The following is a 27,312-nucleotide window of genomic DNA, read 5'->3' on the forward strand; positions in this document are numbered from 1 at the left end:
CTGGTTCTACACTTTCCTATTCAGTCATCATCTTTCTGTTTTGTTTTGTTTTGTTTTGTTTTGTATTTGCACCATAAGTTTCACAACAGTTTCATTCTGTTTCCATATCGATGAAAGTCTCCAACTTACTAGTGCAGGGGTGATCGATATCGTCCCAGAAGTGTTGTGTTGGATTTGATAAAGAGGTTTATCTAGCATTACCTCACATAACCTGATATACGCATCCACATAATTGTCTTAAGATACTGTTAGATTAACTTCTGGGACTAACCATTTTCTATGTTATGCATTACTGCCTATTAGTCAGTCTTAAATGTTGTTGTTTTTATGATTTCATTTCTTGAGTCCCTCCTCTGATCCAGTGGCAAGTTTGTAGGGTTACGATAATACAACCGTGTTTTGACACTTGTCATGGACTCAGCATTGATAATCCAATGTGTAGCTTTGTGATGGATAACAACTAACTGATTGATTGAACAACTTTATTGAAAAAAAAAACACATTAAAAACATTTAGAACTTACATGATGAATTATCCTAAACAAGACGTGATACGTGTAGATCATCTTCACTTTTTAAAGTTAACTGTAATACGTATTGCATAATTACCTTAATAATTATACGCATATAATGAATGTACAATATTTTAAGTATATGTAATCCATACTTATTATAATCATAATAATATTTTACCTTCCAAAATTCATAACATTTAAATATTCATATAATTATACTTCAATTAAATTCATACCAATGTACTACTTTAAAATTTTCAATAATAGTTATTCATTTAAATATATATTATCTCACTTTGAAAGCCGCCCAAAGGCACAAAGGAATATCTGTGGACTTGCAACGCTAAAAACCGGGTTTCGATACCCATGGTAGGCAGAGCAGAAATAGCCCATTGTGTAACTTTGTGCTTAACTTTAAAACAAACTTCTAGCTCCACCCTTTTGCTGTTTGCTCCAACAGCCTTATGTTGTTGTTCCACGAAATTATGAATGGTCAATCAACTATTTCGGCCAGACATGAGCAGGTGGTAAGGTACTCGACTCGTAATCCGAAGGTCGCGGGTTTGAATCCCGTCGCACCAAACATGCTCGCCCTTTCATCCGTAGGGACGTTATAATGTTACGGTCAATCCCACTATTCGTTGGTAAAAGAGTCGCCCAAGAGTTGGGGGTCAATGGTTATGACTAGCCGCCTTCCCTGTAGTCTTACACTGCTAAATTATGAACGGCTAGCGCAGATAGTTTTCGTGTAGCTTTGCGATAAAATAAAAAACAAACAATCGTGGCATTTTCTACCTACAGTTTACGCTTTGTGTCCATGTTGACTTTAACAGAGTTCAGTGTCTCCAAATATCTATTTTACTTTGTCTTGTCCAAATTTAATGCGGTAGTTGTATGATATTTATCATGAAGTTCCTGAGGCAAATTTTGGCCAGTCTAGAATGTCTTAACTTGAAAGGCAAGCGGGCCAGTGATGGAATTCTGGTTTATACAAACTCTTTATCTTTTCTCTATTTATCTCTTGCATTACTCTGACGTCACTTCTCATTGTTATCCCTATATGAGAAATTCCCGAAATTTCTTCTGTCTTTCTGACGACGAAACCGATGAGATTTTAAACAACTTTCTCACATTCAGTTCTTCATGACAAAAAGCCGCTTGTTTTCTTTTAAATATAGGGCCAAACGTTGATTAATGGTTCTGTGAGTTACAGGTTTGTGTGTCGTTATGGGAAAATTAAAACGTATTCCGTATTTTCAGGGCGTGGAAGCGTTATCAGAAAGACGATGATCAATCTCCACCGTTCCGTCACAGAAGAGCAACACAACTGTTGACGGTAGGTATTTTTAACTTGGAGTCTTTCTCTGGTCTATCAGTTTCCAATTAGGGACGGTTCGCGCAGGTAGCCCTCGTGTAGCTTTACAAGAATATCCAATAGCAATCCAACAATAACCCCTTTCTGTTTATATGACTCAACTGCACAACCGGTTAAGTACAATACATATCTTTTATAACCTGTGGTCCCTACTTCTTTTCTTGTCAGATAGACTTACTCAACGTTGAATTAATTACTTGACAAGAATCTAAAGAAAGATCATCTTGAGAAGTTTATTATACATGATAATAATAGGAAATTCATGACAATAACAGCAATTGTCATTCAGAATAATAATAAATTTATCATAGATTATAATAATGAGAAATTCATCATACATGATAATAAAATTAATGTTAACATGTCAATAATAGGTTTAAATAGATTTTCCGCCATCAGTATATGTTCTAAATGTTGTCCACCTCGGTGGTGCGGCGGTATGCCTGTGGGATTACAATGCTAACAACCAGGTTTTGATACCCGTGTTGGACAGAGCACAGATAGCCCATCATAGCCCAACCGCTTAGCTCAAAGTAATATCAGATATCAGTTATTATTGCACTAAAATGGAACTGTTTCTATGTAATATGACTTTAATATAAAGATAGACTATGGCTAGATTCTAATATATTGTGCTAATCTCAACAGGAAAATTTAAAAAAAGGACCGCAGGGTGGTGTAATAAATCTGTATGATGGGTAGAAGGTAAACGAACATTGTAACTGACACTCTCAGTTCATCAAACATCGACAAAACAGTGACATGGAAAGAAACTTAGCCAAATGTAACCTGATAACTCACATTTCTCAGTTCATAAAATTCCTTTCATATTTGTATAAACGAACAATTTTCTTTCATGATACATTTTTCTAACACGCAAGCATGATTACTACGGTATTTCAAAAAATAAGTTATAATATACCTATACAACTTTTAGCAGATTCACTTCTGCCAATTACAATGTTAATATATTTTTTATTTATTATTAGACAGAACCTGCAAAATGAGTTCCAGCTATCAAAACATTTTGGCTAAATGCATTACCTATTATTTTTGTAGAGCGAGATTCAGTTTCATATCCCAATTCGTATTTATTTATTCACATTTATTATTATCCTATACAGTATATGTTATACCAGCAGTTAAGAGCTGGTTTTGAAACCCGAAGTGGGCAGAGCTCAGTATATATTTTTTTGTATAGCTTTGCGTTTGACAAAATACAAACAACGCAACGTTCGCGCTATTATTGTTAAAGTTAACGATAAATATCGATCTTATTCCAAATCTTTGAATTATACTTCCATATCAATAGTGTAACGCACTGTTTGCCATATTACTAGTAATTTTCTTTATTGTAGAAACAACATCGTACGTTAAGTAAGAGATGAGAAAAGACCTAAAAATGTTTATATAACTTTGACAGTCATATATGTTCGTTAACTTAAAGTATTCGGTAACGAAACTAAAACCCTTTAAACTAAGAGCGGATAAACGACCGGAGTAGCTAAGACTCTCTTAACACGTAAAAGATACGTGATGAACTCGCCACCCACCACGTGTCCACAAGCAGGGGAAGTAAACCCCAAACTAGGGACGGTAACCTTTCATATCTTGGTGACGACTTACCGCACTCATCAGCTATTTGGGTACCCGGCAGGGGGCTGCAGCTATATCCTGCATGATGAAAGCTATTGTTTGGGGTGTCAAACCAAAGCTGCTTGTCACCAACTGGGAATGGTAGCTTCCGAGAGATCCCTCAGCAACAAAGGAAAGCTTAGTCTTCCATCAGTAATAGAGGAATTGATAGTTACCTATTTATCACCAAGTCACTTACCCAAAGTGAATCTGGTACAACTGACATTGCTACCACTAGAGGTAGTAGCCGAACCACAGAGGTGAACAGCATAAGTTATATTACCTTACCTAGTAAGGAGAGTGACAACCATACCACTGTGGTATAAACCCGAATAATGACAGTCGTCAAACCACACAGGTGGACGGGTTAAGTTATCTCGCCTAACGAGATAGAGAGAGAGAAATGACAGCAATACCATTACAATGGATGGCAATTATTAATCAAGAGAAGGAACAGATATTTTCACAGAACGGATAGGCACAACAGTGTTTGTGAAGCTACTCTTAAGAAAAATGACATGTGACTTGTGTCCACATGAGTGTATGGTTTTTTCTAAGTTTGCAGCCCTCCTGGTAAACAAACATAACTCGTAGGCACAAACACGTTGTAAATTCTGTGGAAAAGACGATAACAACCATCACGCTATCGCTTGTCATGATCCCAAGTGTCCATATCGGCGAACTTTGATGTTCGCTGCAGATTACTACAACTTTGGTTGCGATATTTACGAAATGAAATTTAAGACTAGGTCTGGCTTATCTTAACATGAGAGACATCGGCATCCTACCATCAGAAACGCCAGGCGTATACTATCTCAAGCAGTCAGGGCGCCGTCGGAACGCCCACGCCGGGTAGTATGGTCCGAGAAAGAAATACGAACCCTTCGGGATGTGGAAGTAGTATACCCGGGCCATAAGAACATCAGTGTTTGCTGTGCAGAACATCTACCCGGAAAGATTCCAAAGTAAATGTCAGATAAGACCCGCGATCTCAGTAAGGTACAACCGCCGGTTGATTCAAATAACACCATGAATCGTAGAGATCCTGTTGATGAAGTACAGTTTGAGGAACTCAATTGGGAATGGATACTTTTCTCTGAAAAAAGTTCTAAATTCTGTTCGTACCTCAATCAACTTACAGATCAGAAGATACTCGACGAAGCAGCATGGCAGGAGATTGAAATAGTGACTAAACAATGGCTTGACGAGCTTTCCTATTCACAAGCATCTTGGAACAATGAAAGAATTTCGAAGCAGGCGATTAAAAACCCTAAATCTGCTCGAAAACAATACAAGAGTGAATTGTTTTAAAAAGTTCCAGGAAATGTTCGATTTTGAATACAAACGCCGGGCTGAGGAGATATTAGACGGCTAGGATGCTGTCCATTGTAGCCTCAGTAAAGATCAGGAGAAAGACCACTACGATCAGGTCTATGGTGTTGTAAATGACAACGTCAATTTTGACTGATGCTTATTACCACCCTGGGCAAACAACACTAATATTCTGGAACCCATAACACTAGATGAAGTTTCTTCAAGGTGTGAAGAACCCATAACACTAGATGAAGAGTCTTCAAGGTATGAAGAACCCATAACACTAGATGAAGAGTCTTCAAGGTATGAAGAACCCATAACACTAGATGAAGAGTCTTCAAGGTATGAAGAACCCATAACACTAGGGTATAGATGTTTCCTTTATAAATGTGTTTAGTCTTTGGCAATCTATCGGTCACATTTCCGAATGCATGAAATAAAAAAATCGGTTACTCATTCTGAAATGAAAGAGTAGTCTGCACGATGTCAAAAACTGGAGGCCGATCACAATTTTGTCCACTGTGCTCCGTCTGTATTTCAAGATAACGACTCGCCATTCGAGCAGGCAGTACAGATAGATCCCAAACAGTGAGGATATATTCCTAAAGCTGGTTATAGAGATAACATCTCACTGCTCCAGTCTATCATGAGGAAAGCCAAACGACATGGGACTCTGGCTATGGCTTTCGTAGATCCATGTAAAGCTTTTGATGTAGTTGGCCACAAACACCTCTTAGCTATCCTTGCCAGATTCGAGGTTCATCCACATTTCATTCAGATTGTGGAGATAACGGTTGTACGACAACCTTTCGAGTAGGTATGCAAAATACCAACCCAATAAATCTATTCAAAGGTGTCAAACAAGGAGACCCAATGTCTTTTATTCTGTTCAATACTGTCCTGACCTCTCTTCTACGAAAACTAGAAAAGGAAGGCCGAGAAATATTGCTAGTTAAGAAACTGGAACCAGTCTCAACCCTATCACATGCTGATGACATGGCAATCCTGGGAAAAGATCATGCCAGCCTCCAGGCAATGTTAAACATAGTGATTGAATAATGTTCGGGTAATGGCCTCAGTCTGAACATCTGTAAGAGTGCCGTAATGCTGAGTAGGGGATCAAATAAGACCTTCACTGTTAACGACGGTGAAACACTCCTAATGATCGGACCGGAACAGTCGTATTGATATCTTCGAGCAAATGTTTGACCATGAACAAAGGTTTGCAGCGAGCCTGTAAAACCAACCCTTGGGAAGTGGATAAACAATGTCTCCAACACTCCCCTCAACCCACACAAGAGGGTTTAACAGGGCAAAATGAATTTGAGATTGTTAAAAGAACTGGACAATCTAATAAGAAAGGCCGTATAAAACTGGTGTCATCTACGAGCCTTCACGGCCAATGGCTTGGTTTACTCACGTCATCATGATGGGGGGGTCTAGCAATCATGAAGCTGGATGCTCTCATTCTAACCTTAAAGATCAAAACGTATTTTAGACTAATTTATCTTTCGGGCAAAGTAACATCTTACTTGGCAGAAGAACATGGTTTGCTGGGAACCAACGAGGGTGTTGCCACGAAAGCCAGACTTCCGATCCCTGAGTCTGAACAGAGATCCGGAACATATTATAATAAGAGAGATATGCAAAGGAAAAACTGGAAATGATTAGCCCTGCAAGGGCATGGTGTGGAGCTTTACAAAGTCTTAACATCTGCCAACCACTGATTACCTAAGCCTGTTGGTATGAAAGCCTACCAATGGGTGAAGTGTCTGGCTCTAAGGATAAATGTATACCCTATAAAGGAGGCTTTCAGTAGATGCAACCTCAATAAGAACAGGGAGAGACCAAATGTCATCTTAGCGCTCGATGTCCGAAGTTGAAGTCAATGAGAATATGCCGTCACAATAAGGTCTGTGACCAGTTAGTAAAAGATACCTCCTATAATTGGTGGAAGGTTCTACAATAATCTACTTTCGAGACAGAAAGTGAAGAACCGATCTGATCTTCCATCGTGATAATAAAGCGGTGGTCGTTGACGTAACGGTTCGCTATGAACTTATGTACGATTCGTTAAAAGAACCATACGAGTCAAAAGTATCTAGATATGAAAACATAGCACCTGAAATAAAAGATCGAACAGGTGTACCTTTTGTTGTATTTCATGGCACCTGGTTGTCTGAAAATACGGAAGTCCTAGCAGACCTGGAAATTAAGTCCAAATATTTCGAGGAGTTTTTGTAGGCGTACAATCCTCTACATACTTGACATCCTATGGAAAGCGAAACATGAACAACATTTCGCTTGATAGGAATTGTCGACTTCGATAAAAGTATCCCCGCATTAGGTCTATTTCATGTGCAACAACATCCGGCGTTTGTCGGTATCGTCGACCCAGACGTAAAATTGTGTAATTTGAAATATCGATAGCCACATGCCTCATCATCTAACTAGTGACGCGCATGAATGAATTAATGAGATTCCCACTATCAATGTCTGCTATTTAGAGAAACCACAGCCAAGACAACAGGCTTAGAGAAACCCGTTTTACGTCCAACTTTGCTGTGTTCACCGTTTTCAGTTCTTTTTGGGCTATAAGTTCGCATACTTACCGCTGGGGAATGTTTTCATTAAGTTGAATTGTTTGTTTGTTGTTGTTGTTTTTAATTTCGCGGAAAGCTACTAGAGGGCTATCTGACTATCACATTATAACGCCCCCCACGGCTGGAAAAGCGAGCATGTTTGTTGTGGATGCGAACCTGCGCTCCTCAGATTACAAGTGGCATGCCTTAACCATGCCGGGCCTGAGTTTAATTCCGTTTTTTATGTCAGAGAACATAAAGTTCTCATCAAGTACAGGTAATACACATTAATCACCAAAAAGAAGTTTAAATGTTTCCAAAGCAGTAGTTTATCGTTTTAGTGAATTAGTATAATTTTAATATTTACGGAAAATTATATCTACTTGTAGGTTCAAAATAAAATTCATATAAATTATCTTAATTTATTTTTTATAAAGAATTAAGCTTCTAACTGCTATTAGTTCGTCTCTTCAGTTCCAAATGAATCAGCTAATATCGAACAAATATGCACTTATCCACTCTCCGGTACAAAACAGCTCTTTTTTTGATTTGATCTATATCGACAGATCACGCAGATTCTGGTCACGTGTTTCTTTACTTGTTATCATTACATTTACAACAAGCAACTAATCACAGACAGGTTTTTTGAGGTTACGTAACATTCGATTCATTTAAAAACAAAAAAGTTTACTTAACTTTCCGATGTGCATATGTAAACAAGAACTCAAGTACCAATAGTCCAGAACTTCAATTTTTAATCACATTAGCGCTAACGGAAAATCAGCAAAACATCCACATTTCTAAGGAACTAAAATCTTGCGATGATGTATTTCTTGTCTTAAATTATTTTTATGAAATGTTTTCCTATTCTGTCTGTACGAAGCCTGACCTGAGGCTATTGCTTTGTGTCACAGTTTACTTTCGTTGTATGGAATATAACATTAGCAGTAATTTACAGTTCTTTGTTTTTCTTGTTCACATTGGATGAAGATGTTCGTCAGTTTATGATTAAATGTCTTACTGAAGTTTTTCTTTAATGAACAGGTATTGAGTGGTTGATGGCGCACAGTTTAAACTTTTTGACAGTTTCTCTTTCTATTTAAAGTACAAAGTATAAATCAGAAGGCTGCTCGATTATTGTGTTAGTGTCTAGTTTTTGTTCAATTCTCATCAACCACGAACACCTTAAAGTAGTTTATTTCTCTTATTGTTTCGGAACCTTAAGTTCTTTGATTCAAACGTATTTCGTAAAGGTCAAGGTTAACAATACGCTCGTCAGCACAGTATTTAATGGGTTTAATTAACATTTATGTTCTCGTAGAGGGGATAATAACTCAGTATATCAGTACCTATAGCTAATGAAGTTATTTAAATATATATACCTTAAAATAATCATGTAGAACATTTTATAGTTGGTATCATTAAAAATACCGATAATTTAATAACTTACTTTCACGTCAGTTGAATGAAACTGAACTTTTGCAAGGTTTTTTAAACTTCCTAACATACGAATACATTGAAGAATGTAAAGTTATGAATAAATTTGGTGTGTTCTATTAGATGAACAAAAACATACCATTAAAATAGTGTATCCTGGTTCAACAATGGTAACGTAACATAGAGAAAAAATACATTGTATATATATTATCCGTTTCAAACTATAAATAAGTGTTAACAATTGACCTACGAGAAAAATACTACTTGCCCTGCTTGGTCGGATGATTTACGTTATACAAGTGGTAAACAAATATTAGGACGTTTGTGTAATTTTATTGATTTTGCTGGTAAGAGGAAATGATTATGCAATACAAATAAAAAATTGTAGAAATAGTAATTGAGAAAGGAAACTGAATTTCCCGCGAAGTTACGAAGGCTATCTGCGTTAGCCGTTCCAAATTTAGCAATGTGAGACGAAAGGGAAGCCACCTAGTTATTTCTGGTACGCATATTGATAACACTAAACATTCACTTAATTATGTAATTTAGTAGACAGCGTAACATTTAAGAGCCTACTGACAAAGAAAAACAAAGGCGTGTACAGTGCTACGAATAAAGACCAAAAATCAACTATAATTCATCCTGCTCTCACTCATGGCTTATATAGTGGGATATGGCACGTTTTGTTTGTTTGTTGTTAAATCTAAATTGTTTGTACTTTGACCACTTTGAAACCAGTTTTTTAAAGTTAAAAGTTCTCAGAACTTCCTCTGAGTCATTTGCAGGTTTACTCTTTGTGAATACATGATAAAGGGAACTTTTAAATATTGATATAAATTAATAAGATTGCCCTTTTAGATTTTATTGATTTCAAAATATTTATCATTTAACAACGTTTCAGATATGCTGCTTTTTTGTACAAACTATATCATTAAAAAAATCATGAATTTTGTTTCACTAGAAAATGAAATGTAAAAAGTTTTACGAAAATTATTTGTGAGACAAATACAATATAGTTAATGTTTAAATGTGGAATAAGATAATTCTTAATTAATAAGAACATGTATCACGATGGGAAAAAACACTTTAATAGTTAATTTTTAAAGGTGGAATAATAGAAGTTATGTTCTTCAAAGACGAAAAGATAAATCAGAATAATAACACTATGTAACAAAATTTTTACTTTTTCTTGTTCTGGACAGAAAGTGTTATTTCACGATTACATATGCCTAAAGTAAATGGAAAAGACCTATTTTTCTCTTCAATCTTTGCTTTTGTGACCTGCTTAATGAAATTTTCAAATTTACCTATTTTCCTGACATTCCAGGTATATTCAGTGCTGAGTGGCTGATGGGAATTTCCTCGAACTTACAAGAATTCTCTAGAAGGCTGTAGAACGTACGAGAACTTTTAAAAACCTTTTGGAAATTTCTAGAACTTTCTATAGTAATATATATACAGGGGCTCACCACTAACCACTTCAGTTCAGTTCTAGCTGCCTAAAGGAACACATAGTGATATCTGATTTTATCAGAGATGGCATCAAAAAGCTGCAAGCATTCTCCAGACGCATTCTGCTATGTATGTGGCCAATTTATCAAGACAAAAGCGAAAACTTACTCTGTGACAGCATCTGCTAAAATGTGTGAAGCCTACAAGGCATATTTCGACATGCCCGTCGGGGATCAAGACAAACCCTGGGCACCTTATTTTACTTGTGAGCACTGCACAAGAACTCTAGAAGGTAAGACGGACAATTTTTGCTTGCATTAATCGTAATATTTTATATTATACAAACTTTAGACCTTTTAAAATTTAAATAAAAATTTTAATTTACTTTTTTAAATTTCCAATAGTATAGAAAAAATATCGCATATAAAATATTTTCCATGAACCTCTTACACATTAGTTTTGGATGAAATAAATTTATTCTTCATAGTAAGTTTATTTTGCTCTTTTGTAGGATGGTACAGAGGGGAAACGAGAGCCATGAAGTTCGCTATTCCAAGAATTTGGCGTGAACCCATTGACCACTCACGCAATTGCTACTTCTACATGCTGAGCTCTTCCAAACGTCGGGCTGGCAATAATGCATCTGCTATCATGTATCCGGACCTTCCGTCACCCATTTCCCCAGTGCCACACTGCCCTGAGCCCCCTGTATCCATTCCGCCAGAGAGAAAGTAGCCATCCTCAGAAGAGAGTAGCAAATCAGAAGAGGGAGGTAGACGTTGAAGATCCATATTACAATTTCAGATGTGCAGCTGGTGAAAGAAACCCATACTACCCCAACCAGAGAGACCGAAAGACTTGCTCAGAGATCTTGGTCTAACAAAGTCGAATGCCGAACTTTTGACACCTAGGCTCAAGAAGTGGGATTTGTTAGATGAAAGTGTGAAAGTTGCAAGTAAGAGGAAGCGTCACCAACATTTTTTAAGCTTTTTTACTCGTCAAGATGGGCTTTGCTTCTGCCAAAATGTATCTGGTCTATGTGAGGCAATTGGAATTTCCTGTAACCCGAACGAGTGGCGCTTCTTCATTGATAGCTCATCCAGAAGCCTTAAACCTGTGCTGCTTCATAAATGGAATAAGTATCCGTCTCTTCCCCTGGTTCATTCGGTGCACCTCAAAGAGGAATAAAACAGCATCAAAACTTTGCTAGAACCCTTGAAATATGATGAGTATGACTGGGAGGTTATTGAAGACTTCGAAATGGTTGTATACCTGATGGGTCTCTAAGGAGGCTTTACCAAGTTTCCCTGTTATCTTTGCCTTTTGTACAACAGGGACATCGCAGCGCACTACAACAGGAAGCACTGACCACAACGGGCCGGGTTATCTGTGGGGAGTCACAATGTCAAGAGTGAGCCACTAGTGGCCTCCAGAAGGTTTTGTTCCCACCATTGCACGTAAAATTGGATCTTATGAAGCAATTTTTCACAGCTCTTGATAAGGAGTCTCCAGCCTTCAAGTACCTTCGAGACCTCTTCCCTAAGCTGTCTGAGGCAAAGGTCAAAGCTAATGTCTTTGTTGGATCACAAATGAAGAAGATCATGGAGTGCACAAAATTCTCCAATAAGCTCAGTAGAAAGGAAAAGGCTTGGGGTACCTTAGTCGCAGTGGTTCGAAAGGTCGAAAATTATGTGGAACTGGCTAAGGTAATGGTGAAGAACTACGGCAAAATGGGCTGCAGGATGTCCCTGAAAGTACATATCCTTGGCGCTCATTTTGATAAATTCAAGGATAACATGGAAGCATACTTAGAAGAGCAAGGCGAGCATATAACAAAAACATAATGGGAGGCTATATTTAGGAGCTGATACGTGAAAGTGATTTACATTACAATCGGAAATGTTGAAAAACTACTCAATTTTACAGATTTTTGTATAACTTTAGTACAAATACATGTAAATCTTGATTCATATGTTGTTTCACTCAGACCTTATGTGAACGAACATGTGCAAATTTGCCCGTTTTTACATAGAAAACAGGTTAATTTCTAAATTTCATTATCCAGGTCACAAAAGCAAAGTTTGAAGGCAATAGTGTCCATTTTCTGTACTTTTACAACATAAACAATTAATAAATAACACATACTAGCCAGGAACAAGATTTGTGTTACATAGTGCAACAATTGAAAGAATGGAGTGTGGTTATCAACAATAGCTTATGATGTTTTAATATTTAATATTTTGATTGAATTATATTAATTATGTTGGTCTTTTATTGTATATTGTATGCTAAAAATATAAAGAATCCAAGCTTTTCAATATTTTGGTAAAGACGATGGCATAAATAAAGGAAAAGTTGTGAAGAAATATTTAGAATCGTACACCACTGAATCTTACAACTTTAATATCACGAAAAACAACATTTTCAAAGTTGTTTGAAAAAATCAAAAGCTAGAGTCTTAGTAGTTTTGATGAAAATATCAGTATCTCACAAATTGCCCACCAGTGGCTCAGCGGTATGCCTGCGAACTTATAACGCTAAAATTCGTGTTTCTCTTCTCGTGGTGGGCAGAGCACAGATAGTCCATTGTGTAGCTTTGTGCTTAATTCAAAAAACAACAACAATATCTGACAAATTGAAAAGTGTTTTAGAAGTAAAATGAAGAGAAAATTATGAGATAACGTTTGTTTCGTCAAGCCAGATTAACATTTGATAACATTAAGAGATAACAGTGATTTGTATCATATTTAAAAATAAAGATGTATACATAAACCAGAATGATAACAATCGAAATGTTGGAATATATTTAGCAACAAGACATCATGGTCTTTTTATTTTTGTATCAATTATCTTATTCTAAAATAGGTATTATTTTGTACATTATATATCTTAAATAAACCAGGTAATCGAATCTAGCCGAAAATTAGATAACACATTATAGGGTAATATAGGGAATGTAAATGAAAGGTTATCCGCATTGAGAATCAAATTACGAAATGCATCTTTTTGGAAGTATGACGAAAGTGAGTACTTCTGGTGAAAATGTTAATATTTAGAAAATTGAAGAAATGAATTTTTAATATCAAAACCAATAGAAAAATGAAGATTGCGTTTACTTCATAAAATAATACAGATTTACCCAATATGACATTCATAACATTAACACAATATATTCTTAAAAGTGAAAAAAGAAGCTCCAACATTTGACGGAATGGAGTGTATTTAGCAACAATACTTTATATTGAAAAAAGAAGCTCCAACATTTGACGGAATGGAGTGTATTTAGCAACAATACTTTATATTGAAAAAAGAAGCTCCAACATTTGACGGAATGGAGTGTATTTAGCAACAATACTTTATATTGAAAAAAGAAGCTCCAACATTTGACGGAATGGAGTGTATTTAGCAACAATACTTTATATTGAAAAAAGAAGCTCCAACATTTGACGGAATGGAGTGTATTTAGCAACAATACTTTATATTCTTTTTATATTTGTGTTTTTCTTTGAATAATAATATTTTCAAAGGTTTTCCCTTGAACGTTATATTTTGAGAAATATACAAAATCTAAGCTTCTCGTGTGAACGTAGAAATAATGATAAAAGGAAATCCTTTTTGCGAATCGTAACCCATAAAATATTTTCAAAGAAATAAGAAAATCAAATTTTTTATACCTTTTAATTGGCTAACAACTTCATCCTTCTTTTGAAATATGAAGAAAATGAGTAAAAATATTCATCTATAGAAAATTGATGAAAGGGGATTTTAAAAGCAAATTTAATATAAAAACGTAGTGTTTACTCATAAAATAAAGCTAAATTGACTCAATATAATATTAAGATAAAATAAACAGTATGCTACTCTTTAACCAGCGCATAGTTGGATTGACTGTTCCCTTATAACGCCCTCTACCTGAAAGGGCAAGCATGTTTTACGTGATGGGGATTCGACTCCGCGACCCTTGGATTACGTATCGAATGCCTTAACCACTTGGCCGCAATACATTATGAGCTTTAAATATTTGTAATTCTTTTTGAAATTATGTTATTTGTAAAGGTTTTCTGTCGTAAATTGTGTATTGTATCATAAAATCGAAGCTCTTCGATATTTTGGTAACATATAATGTAGTAAATATAGGATATTGATGAAAGAATATTTATATTATGAAATGTACACAATTAGATCGTTTCATACAGATTATCAGGAAAATCAATATGTTTCAAATTTTATCGGGTAATCAAAGGGTACAGTCTTAGCTGTTTTGGTGAATTTATGAATTTCCAAATTTCAAAAAAAATTAGTTCTTAAAATAAAGTATGAGAAACATATTGTATAATGTTTATTTAGTAGACATCGCCAAAGTGAAACATTATAACATTAACTATAAAACATCATATTCCTACAAAGTTAAAAAAGAAACATATTTAGATAAACGAAAGTAATAACAATTGCAGTTTATTTAGGAACAAAATGTTATGGTCTCTTAATTTTAGGTTGAATTATCTCATTGTAAAAGGTTTTTTTCTTCTATAATATATATTTAAATAAAGTATAAAATTGAATCTTGTCCATTATGAGATTAGTACTTTACTGGCATGTTTATTTTTAAATATAAAAATAATCAGTACTTTTGCGTAAAATATCAATTCATGAAACATCTGATCAAAATGTTTTTTTAGGGAAAATTAAGAGAAAATGTTAGATAGTATTTACTTCATAAGATAAAGCTTTATTTATACATTTTAGAATTAAGAAATGAATATTATATTGCCTCAATGTTGAAATAGAAAGGTATTTAATCCATGTTAGTGACAATTGAAAAAATGGAGTGTATTTATCAGTATTACCTTATGATGTTTTAATTTTTTATAGTTTGTCTGAATTATGTTATTGTTAGGAGTTTTCTGTTCTATATTATATGTTGAAAATATAGAAAATCGAAGCTACTCGATATTTTGGTAAAGGTACGGAAGAAATATAGTAAAATTTATGAAGGGATGTCTATTTTGAGAATCATACACTAATGAATCTTTCTATCAAAATATAAGAAAAAATTGTTGAATAAGGGTTATAAAAGTATAGTATGAGAAAAATATTGCAGAGTATTTATTTCATAGGAATACGCCATAATGATATATGATAACATTAACAATAAAACATTGTGTTAGTTTGAAGCTAGAAAAGAAAGATTTATAGAAAAGCATAATAATATCAGTTGAAATGTTGGAGTGTATTTAGCAACAAAAACATATGGTCTCTTAGTTTCAATTTGAATTATTTTATCTTGAAAGGTGTAATGATGCATAATAAATGCATCTTGAAGAAAGTAGTAAATCGAATCCCACTGTAATATTGACAGGGTATTGTGGAATATGTAGGGGGGACATTAATGAAAGGATATCCATTCTGAGGATGTTTTGAAAGCAAAATTAATAGAAAAAATATGAAATAGCGTTTACTTCATAAGAACAAACCAGAGTGACACAATGTAATATAAACAAGAATAAACATTATATTTCTTGAAAGTTAAAAATTTCTTTTCGCAACTCACTGTTGGAGTGTATTGAACAACAATACGTTATGGTTTTTCAATATTTATTATTTTGTGTAAAGTACGTTGTTTCTATAGGTCTTCTGTTTTATATTATAAGTTTTAAAATATATAAAATCAAAGATTCTCGATATTTCTGTAAGAAATTATGGAGTAGATATAGGAATATTGTTGAAAGGATATCTATTTTGTAAATCATGCACAAGTGAATTTTTTTTCGAGAAAATCAAAATTTTCAAAATCTTTGGGAAGATAAAAAGTTTTAGTAGTTTTGGTGAAATTAAAAATTTCGATAATTGATTAAAAGGTTTCATAACGAGAGAAAAATATCGAATAATGTATATTTTGTAGAAATTCACCAGATTGGCATGTTATAATATTGAGAATAAAACATCATGTTGCTTCAAAATTAAAATAGAAATAATAATATAAATTGAAACGTTAGAGTGTATTTAACAACAAGACGTTATGGTTTGTTGTTTTATTCTAAAAGGTCTTTTGTTTTATTACTTACATTGCGAAAAGTAGGGTATTAAATGTGTCCGAAAAGTTGATAGCAGATTATGGAGTAGACATTATGAATATTCATGAAGTGTTATCCATTTTCAGAACCGTACATCTTTTTGTTTTTGAAGTATCGAGAAAATGAGTAGTTTGGTGAAAGTATTAGTTTTTAGAAGATTGAAGAAAAAGTTTTTTTAAAAAGCAAAATTAATGGAAAAATATCGGATAGCGGTTATATGGTAAATATAAGCCAGCTTCTTACAGTATAACATAAATAAAAATGTACGATATATTGCTTGAAACTTAAAGATACAGATGTATAGATAAACCATAAAATTAAAAACCGAAAGGTTATAGTGTAATCACCAAATAGACATTATAGTTTCTTAATTTTAGTTTCAATCATTTAATTGTAAAAAGTTATTCTTTTGTAAAATATATTTTCAGAAAAGTAGGAAATCAAATATAGCCAAAAATTTGATAACATATTATGATGTAAAAATTAAGAATACTGATGAAAGGTTCCGTTTTGAGAATCGTACACCAAGATCATCTTTCGTCTGAAATATCAGTATCCTAGCTGAAAATATAAATTCACTAAACATGGATAAAAGTTGTTTTTTTTAATGGAAAACTAAGAGAAAAATGTCGCATAGATTTTACTTCATAAGAAAACGCGTTATTTGTTCATTGTAACCTTAAAAAATTAATATTATGTTTCTTCAAAGTTAAAATAGAAAGGACTTTATCTCAACCAAAGTAGTGAGAATTGAAAAAGTGGAGTATTTTTAGCAACAACACGTTTTGGTATTTTAATATTTTCTTTAAATTGTAATATTTTCAAAGTTATTCTGTTGTATTTTATACTTTGAAAAATATGTAAAATCGAAAGTAAAACTGAAATTCTGTTAACAGGTGAAATTAAAAGTCTTTAATTAACCAAATAGTAACAATTGGAATAGTAGAGTATATATAGCAACAATACGTTTTAATATTTTAACATGTGTTATATTCTTTGAATTGAATTATTTTTATGTGTTATGTTGTGTATGTTTAATAAATAGAAAATCAAAGCTTCTCGAAGTTTTGGTAACAGATGATGGAATAAATATATAAATACTGACAAAAGGAAATCCATTTTGAGAATCATACTCCAAGTGAATGTAGCCTTAGTAGTTTTGGTTAATAAATCAATATTTGAAAATTGATAAAAGAAAAAGATTTTATAATAAAATTAAGGAAGAAATATGGATACTTCGTATGAAATTTCCAGATTATATCATAAATAAAAGAAGTTTATGTTGCTTCAAAGTTGGAAAATAAAATAAAAAATAAACCAGATTATTAACAATTGACAATTGAGCAACAAGACATTGTAGTTTCTGAATTTTCGTTATTTAGTTTTTAGTTATCTTATTTTTAAGTGTCTTCTGTTGTATAATATTCATTTTAAAAGGAAAAAAATTGAAAATGGCCAAAATTGAGACACCAGATTATGGAATATGAGGAATTTGGGTGAAAGATATTTATTTTGAGAATCGTACACGAGGATATCTCTTCATTGAAAGATCAAGAAAATCAAACTTTTCTTGTTGAAAATATAAATTTTTGAAACTCAGAAAAAAAGAGTTTTAAAAAGCAAAATAAGACAAAAATATCAGATATGTTCTTTTCGTAAGAAAACGGCAGGTTGATATATTATAAGATTAACAAAGAATGACAACAATTGAAAGGTTAGATTGTACTTAGAAATAATATTTGTTATTTAGTTTCAATTGTTTTTAAAGCCCGTCTTTTGCATAATATATCGTTATATTTTTTAAAAAAATAGGAAATCCAACTTGGCTGAAATTTCGATAACAGATTGTGGAATAAAGAGTTTGAATTTTGATGAATTTAAGAACTATTTAAATGAGCGAAGAAACTGAAACCAGACGTATTGAATTGAACCACACTTTTGCTTATCACCACTATGACCTGTTATGTATATACAAAAACGGCTCGTTTGGGTTGAGAAAATATTTTTTACATAGAAGAGCGAAACGTTGTTCGCTAAACCTTTTGAGTAACCTATGGAGCAATTCTTGTCGTGTTTTAATTACAAAAAATATTAAATATAAGGCTAGAAACTAAAATTATTTAATCTTTGTAATTACTTTTCTTACATAAATCAAAATATAAAGATCACTCCAATGTTTTAACTACACAGCAAAAGAAAGTATACACGAAGCAATAAGCCTGAGTAAACCTATATCGCTTTATGTATTGATGATAAAATAAACATTTACTGCTTTGTGTATTACAGAGGAGCTAAACGTTTATTATTTAACTATTGTAACTTTCTTTGTTGTAGTAAAATTGTGAAAAACGTAAAAAATAAAACATTTCTAAGTAACTTAAATTGATATTTTTGTACAGATTTTAAAAATGATGTACTTTTTAAACCTACTTTACGAAATTTTCTATAATTCTATAAAATTTTGGCAGTCTAAATATAATAGATTTGTACCATACAACTTCTTCAAAATTTATATTTAACTATTTATATTCTATTCGCTTCTAAACTGTATTAATCATTATTAGAAGTATTTAAATTAAAATCACAGAATTCCCAGTTTTAAATTATATTACACGTATTTATTTTTAATAAATTTTTAAATTATGAAATTACATAAATATGGGTTTCCAGTCGAACTTTCAAACGAATTTGGTTAAACTTTTTGTCGTCGACTTACAAAATCTTATTACTATATCTACACTCCTTATTTATTCTTATATATATTGAAGTTATTAAAACAATACATATATAAACAGTAAACTAATCTTAATTTTGTACGTTTATGGAGGCTTATATTAAAGAGCAATGCGTTGAATATGTTATTTCACGCAGTTTCGTTTTTGCTACCTTTAATTAATTAAAGTAATTCATTACTGGTTACACTTCCAAGTAAGTGAAAGGTATTACCGAAACAAAAGTTTTATATGTATTGCATAGCAGACTAGTAATATTTCTGTACTTCAAATGTAAAGCTGTATGGTAAAACTTTAAAATGTATTAGTACAAGAAACGTTCTTAAAACATTCCAAAGAGCGGAACCACTGGGTAATATTAAAAAACATTGTAGCAAGCTTTTATGTTTAGTAGTGTACAAAAAATCGTTGTTTGAAACATTAAAGCTGTCCTAAAGGTAGAATTGTATTGACGTTACTGCTAAAAGTAATACTGAAAACAATAACAGAGGTTTCAGATTTATCGTACTACAGCCGTTACATGAATGTCTCGACCAAGTTCGATGAAGTTATTGCTGTCGACCAACTACCCTAGAGCAGTTTAAAATACATCATTTATTTTTTCCACAAAGGTAAGCTTAGTCGTACAAGATATCCTGTTGACTGATATACGACTCCTTTTTAGTCTAATAATTTATTTTGGATGTTTTTGTCTTACTTTAGAAATTCCTCACATAAACCAAACAGTGACTGGATTTCCCAACATAAACTGAGTGAAGCTTAGCCAATAATTATTGTGCTTAGAGGTTAGATTTGCTTCCAAAAGACCAGAAAACAACAAAAACATATGCGATATTTATTAAACTACTTCAGACTACGAACAAGTGACCAGTGTTAAAAACGTATGTAAGTATAGAAGCAGTACAACCAGGTCTTAACTGTTATTTTTAAGAATACATAAAAATGATACTGCTTTTTATCAATTCAAAATAAGTATAAATTGTATACTAATGTAAGATATAAACAGAGTGACCGTATAAACTGATATCCTTCACTTACATCGGAGACGAAAGTAAATCCTCAAATAGAATATTCGTGTAATGCATAACTCAGTAAAACATTATATACCTAGTATAACATACAACTTAATATAATTTTTTCCATAGTTTAACACATAACTCAGTAGAACATTAGATACCTGATGTAAGATGTAATACATACTCAGTAAAATATTAGATACATAGCATAACTCATTACAATACTACATAATACTGAAATACACAAATCAATAGAACATTAGATACACAGCATAACTTAGTACAAGACCACATAATACTGAAACACAAATGAATAGAACATTAGATGTAGAGCATAACTCAGTACTTGACTACATAATACTGAAATACACAAATCAAAAGAACATTAGATACATAGCATAACTTAGTACAAGACTACATAATACTTAAACACGCAAATAAATAGAACATTAGATACACAGCATAACTCAGTACATGACTACATAATACTGAAATACACAAATCAAAAGAACATTAGATACATAGCATAACTTAGTACAAGACTACATAATACTGAAACACGCAAATAAATAGAACATTAGATACACAGCATAACTCAGTACATGACTACATAATACTGAAATACACAAACCAAAAGAACATTAAATACATTATTCTAACCAACATTAACAAGGTAATTGGTTAATTCGACTATTAAAAGAATTGGAGACATCTGTGTAAGTTTTACGTTTAAAATGTGTTGTGTATTGAGTGATCAGAGAGTTTCAGCTAAAGTCAAATAATTTACACTTGTTTGTGTGTAATAAACTGTTTATCTGTCAGTAACATGATATTAGAGACCTAGTATAACACATAACTCAGTGGAATATTAAACTGATACTGCAATATAGTGATAATAACTGAAGCCACAAGAGTCAGTAGGGTATTAAATTCATACTGTAGGAAACATAAAGCATGCGAAACTCAAGCGAGTGTTGGGGTTATTTGTGCATATATCTCAGCGATTATATTATATTACATATTTATTGTTACTTTCGTTAATAATATTGGTGATGTAATTAGTATATCATTACTTTCGTGATTTATCTTTTATTACTGGCGTAAAATACGTATTTACAGCTTTCCTAAATCGCTTAACCTTGACAAACTTTATGAATTGTCATTGCAATTAAGGCCAAGTCATTGTTAATGAAACTCTGCATTCTAATTCTTATAAGTAAAACTTAAGAAAATTATTTTTAATTATTTATATAAATAACTATGTTAATTTTGGGTTTCATTCTAAATATCTAGCATACTTTGACTGGAAGTAGTTGTTAATATAAGATGCTCTTACAAATCGATAACAGTATTTACTTAATATATAATTCGTGTAGTATTCATCTGATATAATATAGAGTTCGTGTAGTATTCATCTGATTTATAGACTACTCACGTTGGCTGAGCGAAACAAATATAAATTTACAAACAAAAATAATATTTTAGAGACTAGAAGTTAGAAACTATATGTTAAAATATTTATTATATAATACTAGAAATACTCATTTATAATTATGAAACAACATCCGAATTATTCATGTTTACTGAATAATGCACTCTATAGACAAATACTCAATTAAAATAAGTGTAGACATCTGCGTAAGTTTTACCTTTAAAATGTATTGTTTATAGAGTGATCAGAGAGTTTCAGCTGAAATCAAATAATTTACACTTGTTGCTGTACATGATTTTGTACAAAATTAATCAGACATTGAAAGAGCTAATTGGCTCAGGACTCTTCTTTCAAATCATGTTTAATAATGTGTTTAGTAATTTTTATTAATTACTGTTTAGAATTAATTAATGTTTAGAAATTTTCAAACTGAACTCAACTTATGTGCAATAATGCTAAACCGCAAAGTAAGTTGTCATTAGGGTTAAAGAACAACAGGCCAGAGAGAAGGTAGCCATCTAGCCAGCACATACTGCTGTCACAACAACTTTGAACTGTGTAGTGAGACTCACTGTTGTGATTATAACATATTTAGCCTATGTTTACAACATCTGTCTCTCGAAAAAACTGTTAGTGGTCTACATACCGCGTTGACAGCGGTCTAACAGGTTCGTTCAAATGCAATTATGTAATTAACAGGAATGTTTAGAACTATACCTTGAGCCACACAGAAATGTGTGCGACGGTTTTACTGTCTTGAAATTTTTACATGTTTCCAGTATCTCTGTATTAAAGCTAAAGTATACGATGTTGACATTGGTCCTAAATTTCTTCTGCTTTTTAATCCAGTTAATCCAAGGTTTGAGCCACAATATGTCTTTGAACAAGTATTTTAGTTGTAACCATTCCTAGCTACTCGATTAAAATGGGACTGCTTCTGTTGCGCCCACTCTGATTAACAGTACTATATTAACGATGACTGTTCTAAATAACCCGTGAAACCTCTAACCTCACATTAATATGTCATTGAAAAGAAATATATGAGTATTTAATTTAAATACTGTTTGAAGATATAATCAAATTGTGGTTTCTGATACAAGCGTGAACAGTACAGAAGTGGCTTATAATATATTTGATATTTAGTATTCTCCTATCTTTATATGAATCAGTACCTTGATTTGGAAAATGATAATTTGACCAAATGTAACGCAAACTATCAAAAGTTTCTATTTGCACTACCTCAGTCTCAGAACAATAAGTGGCACTCTCTCCATCTAGAATACAATGATATATAAGGCCGTGGGTGACGAAAACATTACAAATATACTCTTCAAAAAAAGAAACGCAAAAGGCAAAATATGAGACAAATTGTTAACAAGTTTATTCCGGGTAGTTCTGTATGACATGTGTGAAACTTTACACATTCACTGCTGAACATTCAAAGTCTGCAAAGGCGAAGTCCACGCTCACTAGGTGACGTTTAACGTCACTCAACGTCAATAACGAGTATGTCCCCCGTGAGCATCAATAACTGCTTGACATCTCCTGCCCATGGAAGCGATGAGATGACGAATCACATCCTGTGGAATGGCTGTCCACTCAGCCTGCAAAGCTGCTGCAAGCTGAGGTAGAGTGTGCGGTTGAGGTTGTCGCCGTCGCAGACGTCAGTCCAACTCATCCCAAAGATGTTCGATGGGGTTTAAATCTGGAGATCTGGAGGACCAGGGAAGAACGTTGATGTTGTGGTGTCTCAAGAAGACAGTGGTGAGTCGGGCTGTGTGAGGACGGGCGTTGTCATGTTGAAAAACGTCGTTGACGTTCACCATGATGGGTTGCACATGGGGCCTAAGAATCTCGTAGACGGTTGCGTACGGTCTGATCGGAAATCCTACGCAGCCCTGGTATGGTTGAGGCAGTAGACGTTGCAGTGGTGGTCCTATCCCGAAGGTGACGTAACCGGATGTAGCGATCTTGTGCGGGCGTGGTCACACGAGGTCTGCCAGATCGTGGACGGTCACGAGTTGATCCATGTTGTTGGTGACGATTCCATAGCCTTGTGATGGTGCTTTGGTAGACATTCACAGCTCTGGCAACATCTGATCGAGATTCCCCTGCTTCCAAGCGACCAATGGAGTTGTTGTGTTGTGCTTCAGTCAGTCTTGGCGTAACTGTATTGAGTGTCGGTGGTTTAACACTGAGCTATGGAAATCGAGAACCCGTCACTTTTATAGGGATTTTGCACATGTTGCACTGGCAGAACATGCAGATCTCTCAAACAAATTTATTGGACACGCATGCGTTTTGGCGAAAAATCCGATGTTTTCCTCCGTTTTCAAAATGCACAACTTTTATTGTCATTTTGGTCTGACAATCAGTGCCTTAACACGTGTAACATCACATACTCTGAGCTTGTAACGTTAGTACATATATTTCTCTTTAAAATAACAAAAATATCCTTTTTGCGTTTCTTGTTTTGAAGAGTATATTAATACTAGAAACGACTGGAAGAGATATTCGTTAAGTATATTTTGCGTGAATATTCTAAAGATAACAAAATCAGGTAAACAAAATCAAAATACGAGCTATTTCTGTTTTAACAGATTTTTAAGAAAATCAAGTAGTTTCCTTTGTAAAAATGTGTTTGTAAGTAGAAATAGAATATTTATTAAAATACGCTGTTACTCAATTTAAGATTTTATATTGAAAAATTAATCACTGTTATTATACAAAAAGCTAATAACATACCTTGAGAGAGATAAATTTGTAATCACTACGATTTTCTGATGCGTGTTATATCAGTTACTTTGTTTCATTCAGCACAAAATTTTATCAATACCTGGTTGCGTATTTATTTATCTCTAATTATTTATGTTTCTAGGCACAACGTTAAAGAATCTCAAAATTATACAAAAACGCATGCCCATTACACACTTGCGATGTGTTTGTCCAATACGTCATACGTAACGAATTAATGATCCTTAGCCTAAATCTGATTCATAAACGACTTAAGTAAAATAAATAAACCCTACACTTCAGCAGCCTAAGCTTGTTCACTTCATAAGATTTGTTGTTAACGAAATTTAATAATACAAACAACGTTTTATCCACTGCTATGTCTGAAAATTACATCTACCCAAATTAGTCGTGGTACTCCGCAAAGAGCCTCTATGGCACATGATAGAGCAGATATGCAGATATGGTGTCAAGTTTTATACATTCTGAAGATTTGTCAGTCTTCTAGAGATGAATACATAACCATACTGTTTATAACTAAGTCTATAAGATGTGTATAAGATGTTGATCAATATAAAATTCGTGAAAGTTGAAAAGAAAAACTAAGGTTGTATTTCACATACTCAGTAAGTTCAGAAAACTAAATGTCTTCTATGCGACCACATCCCTACTTCATTGCTATCACGATTTCCCAGGAGAGCGAATGGAAGTAGAGCAAATAAATCTGATGATTTGACTCACTAGCTTGGACGAATTTCAGAAATAATAAAACGAACAAGTTATAAAAGAAACCGAGGTCAAATATAAATTTGAACGATTTTATTATCACAACTTAGCAAAAACGTACATCAGAAGCCAGTTTCTGGATGTGCGTGGGTCGTCTTCCTAAAATATATCGTATTCCAATTACATTGTTATTTCTTACATAGCATGAATATATTTTTTAAACACTAACCAATAGATTTTCAGTTATAATGGCCGCCTTGTGTAAACTAAAGCCATTTAGAGTATTTATTATATTGTCTTATAGACTGAAACTTATAGCTAGATCTATAGCTGTACAATTATATTATAAACAAAGATATACCACAGTAAATTGTTAAACCAAATTAAAAAAAAAACGTGTTCTCAAATGTTACTTTATAAAATATTTCAGGTGTTCTCTTCAATTCACTTAAACTATTTATTTATTATAAAACTCGATACTATGAGGAACATAAGAATAATGAGAATCCAGCACAATCTGTGGTAATGTCCCAGATTTCAGCAAATATCTGTTCCTGAGTATACAGTAACAGTAGCATAACTCGTACATTTCTTCTGATAAGGTTGATTCACAGCCATGGTTGACTCACTTCCAAGAATGTTAAATAAATATTCTTTTTACAAGATGTTCGAATCTTTGTATTACACTACTCTATTCCATTTAAGTATTTTAAATTTAATGCAAGAAATATATACGATAAAACAAACTTCTAACAGACTTTTGTTTGTGTGGGGTCCGGCATAGCCAAGCGTGTTAAGGCGTGCGACTCTTAATCTGAGGGTCGCGGGTTCGCATCCCCGTCGCGCCAAACACGCTCGCCCTTTCAGCCGTGGGGGCGTTATAATGTGACGGTCAATCCCACTATTCGTTGGTAAAAGAGTAGCCCATAGCCCAAGAGTTGGCGGTAGATGGTGATGACTAGCTGCTTTCCCTCTAGTCTTACACTGCTAAATTAGGGACGGCTAGCGCAGATAGCCCTCGAGTAGCTTTGCGCGAAATTCAAAATAAAAACTAACAAACTTTTGTTTGTTTTCAATTTCGCGCAAAGCTACACGACATTTATCTGCGCAAGCCGTTCCTAGTTTAGCAGTGCAAGACTACTCTTTTACCAACTAAAAATAGGATTGAACGTCACTTTATAACTCCTTCACGGCTGAAAGGGCTAACTTGTTTAGTGTAACGAGGTTTCGAACCCGGCCCCCTTAAATTATGAGTCGAGTGCCTTAATTAGCTGGCCATGCCGAGCTTTAGTAGACTTGAACACTTATATTGGTGTATAACAGCTATAAGACATTTTAGTTCGGAATATTATTTTAAAATTAATTAAAACTAAATCTTTATGTGAAGCTTAATTATAACTTCATTTACCAGAAGAAATTGCAGGCACACAAACAACCTCTTAAACCACTGTTTGAGATTTTCCATCTGCCACTAAGTCGTCGCTGGTTATAGAGATTATTAACAAATAATATACGGTTGTCAACAATCCTTGGTTAGATTAATATCTTCTGATGGAATTTTGTTTAGTGCCCGCACTTTATTCACCACGGTTTCAGGAAGAAAAAATGACACTTTTACCACGTTTTTTGAGTGTTTACTTTAGTAATCAAAAGCACACATATAGCTACGGATTGTAATGTAACGTGTGACTGTACAGATATAATCAATAACGTAACAATAGTTTGGAACAGCTGTGGCAACACTGCAGATTTGATCAAATGTTCCGTTTTGTTATCCCGATCAGTAAGAGTAGCCGCTACGGAAGAGCCATAAAAGAGCCGACAGTTCTGAGATGATTCTTAGACTTCATGGCGTCGACCACATAAATTTTAATTAGAAGAGTAAGAGCTTATAGATATATTTCGTGATCTAGAAGTTGCATCCTGCATTAATGCAGGAAATTATCTTTCATATATTTTGTTGTGACTCAGTTAATTACCATTCACTGAAAATAGAGAGATGTACTTAACTGGAAAATGGATATATGTCTATTTAACTGTTACAGATATTCGCTCAACGTTAAGCAAACGCGAAGAGCTGTCTCTGATTTTGGAGTGCTAAACTAGAATAAAGATAGCCAATTAGCATCATCCTGTCAATCACCATCATCCTATCAATCAGCATTATCCTGCCAATCAGCTTCATCCTGTCATCCACCATATGCACAATGGGAACGACTTATAATGGATCTTTTTTTCGCATTGTAAGGTACAAACAATACATCTCTTTATAACTGACTCATAGTTTAAC

The 27,312-nt window shown here is 33.5% G+C and overlaps 1 protein-coding gene across 1 annotated transcript in view; it reads left to right on the forward strand.

Moving 5' to 3' along the window:
- The window catches only part of LOC143257936 (uncharacterized), a 31,192-nt gene extending 18,170 nt beyond the window's left edge, over positions 1-13,022 (forward strand). Inside the window, exons 2-4 of the mRNA XM_076517008.1 lie at positions 1,775-1,850; positions 10,185-10,601; positions 10,821-13,022. Of these exons, the coding sequence (XP_076373123.1) occupies positions 10,394-10,601; positions 10,821-11,044 (432 nt within the window). The 5' untranslated portion in view covers positions 1,775-1,850; positions 10,185-10,393 and the 3' untranslated portion in view covers positions 11,045-13,022. The remainder of the gene's footprint in view (positions 1-1,774; positions 1,851-10,184; positions 10,602-10,820) is intronic.
- Positions 13,023-27,312: the final 14,290 nt, after the last annotated feature.

The sequence above is a fragment of the Tachypleus tridentatus genome, chromosome 7 (genome assembly GCF_004210375.1).
Source record: "Tachypleus tridentatus isolate NWPU-2018 chromosome 7, ASM421037v1, whole genome shotgun sequence".
Classification (NCBI taxonomy): Eukaryota; Metazoa; Arthropoda; class Merostomata; order Xiphosura; family Limulidae; genus Tachypleus; species Tachypleus tridentatus.